General features: G+C 36.7%; 1 protein-coding gene across 2 annotated transcripts in view; it reads right to left on the bottom strand.

Moving 5' to 3' along the window:
* LOC108976927 (purine nucleoside phosphorylase-like) overlaps positions 1–984 on the bottom strand; it is a 16,855-nt gene extending 15,871 nt beyond the window's left edge. Inside the window, exons 1-2 of one of the 2 annotated variants that reach the window (XM_018946373.1) lie at positions 457–984; positions 266–420 (exon numbers count right to left, since the gene is read on the bottom strand). In XM_018946373.1, coding sequence (XP_018801918.1) covers positions 266–378 — 113 coding nt within the window. In that variant the 5' untranslated portion in view covers positions 379–420; positions 457–984. The remainder of the gene's footprint in view (positions 1–265; positions 421–456) is intronic. The other variant, XM_018946374.1, reaches the window with a different exon arrangement.
* Positions 985–1,416: the final 432 nt, after the last annotated feature.

Below are 1,416 nucleotides of genomic sequence, written 5' to 3'. Positions count from 1 at the left end.
TTTTCCTTGTTAGATATAAACATCTAAAATGCTCCTTTAATGCTGACTATCAGCCTCACACCTCTCTTAAAAAAAATATTTCAAAATCAAATTATTAACTGTTTTCTTTTTCACTTTGTTGTAAGCATGTGTGTATGAGTGTTCATTTCAATTAGATTAGTAATTAACMTCTACACTTTTAAGCAAATTTGGTCGTCATTAAAAATATAACTGTGTTGGTGTATATATTTCATATGAATGACTAAAAAATTCCGAATGTACTTACTTGGGACATTCCTCAGCAATGTAGTTGTTCCTGCCGTTCGCGTCGCCGTTGCTGTTGCCATTGATGGCTTTGGTCTTCAGCAGGCTGCTGCCGTTCAAATTGAAACCTGTCATTGTTATTGTTGTAGCTTAGTTTTATAGTACACTTGTCGTGTGATAGCGCCAAGTCTGCGATCTGCGGGTAAAACTCTATTCTAATGCTGCTTGCGTTGACACAAAAAGCAAGTGAATTTTTTGTTATCTAGACCCGTCTGCTTGAATTTRTTTTGGGATTTCACTTAATTGGTTATTTAATTATCCTTACATTTATTTTCTTTATACGAACAGTTCACGTTTTATAGCACAAATAAAATTTATAACTGTTTACAAACAAGTGTCACAAGTTTTTTCTGTTCACCAATGATATTTGTATTAAATCCAATATATTTATGTRTGTCTTTCTTTATAGTCTTCGACCAAACTACACGTTTAAAAAATTTCCAGCAAATTCTTTGAGCTGCTTCTTTTTCAATAACTTCTGCTTCGCGGTTTCTACGATTACTTTGTTTTACTTTTGCTCCTAGTTCTTTTAGATCTTCACAGATTATAATCGAAAGATGCGCGTTTATTAATTTGTTATTTACCGGCTTGCTGCTTGTTGGTAACTGCTCGTCGCCGTTGGACATCGACGCAATTTATGCTCGTTGCGCCGATCGTTKTCYATCGCGCCGCCAGCACACCCTACAAGCTGCACTCGTCGGCTGTGGAAGTGGCGAATAGATGATAACACAGATGCGAGCACTTCGGAGCKAGCTGCAGTTCCACTTTTCTCACTTTTTTTGGTTGAATTTCCTGATTATAGGCAGGTGTGGRCAATTGGCAAGAAACTACATATGTAAGTATGTATATGAATGTAGAACTCTTTAATATGTGATGCGTGGTGCTGGCTTGTTGACTTTTACTTTTTCGACATTTTCTTTCGTTACACATTTGGCTAATTCGCTCGTACKTTGCTGTAGTGTTTGCTGAGTTTAAGAGAGCTGTTGAGTAGCTGAGCGGAGAGTCGGTTTATTTACGAGTTTGCCGAAAACTGTTTACGTTAAGTATGTGTGTTATTGATGTTTTATGCAGCTCACCAACTCTAGCAGGTAACCGATTCAAAATTATATAATT

Source organism: Bactrocera latifrons, unplaced genomic scaffold, assembly GCF_001853355.1.
Source record: "Bactrocera latifrons isolate USDA-ARS-PBARC rearing strain unplaced genomic scaffold, ASM185335v1 scaffold_81, whole genome shotgun sequence".
In the NCBI taxonomy this organism is placed as follows: Eukaryota; Metazoa; Arthropoda; class Insecta; order Diptera; family Tephritidae; genus Bactrocera; species Bactrocera latifrons.
This window is presented reverse-complemented; position numbering and strand designations above follow the sequence as displayed.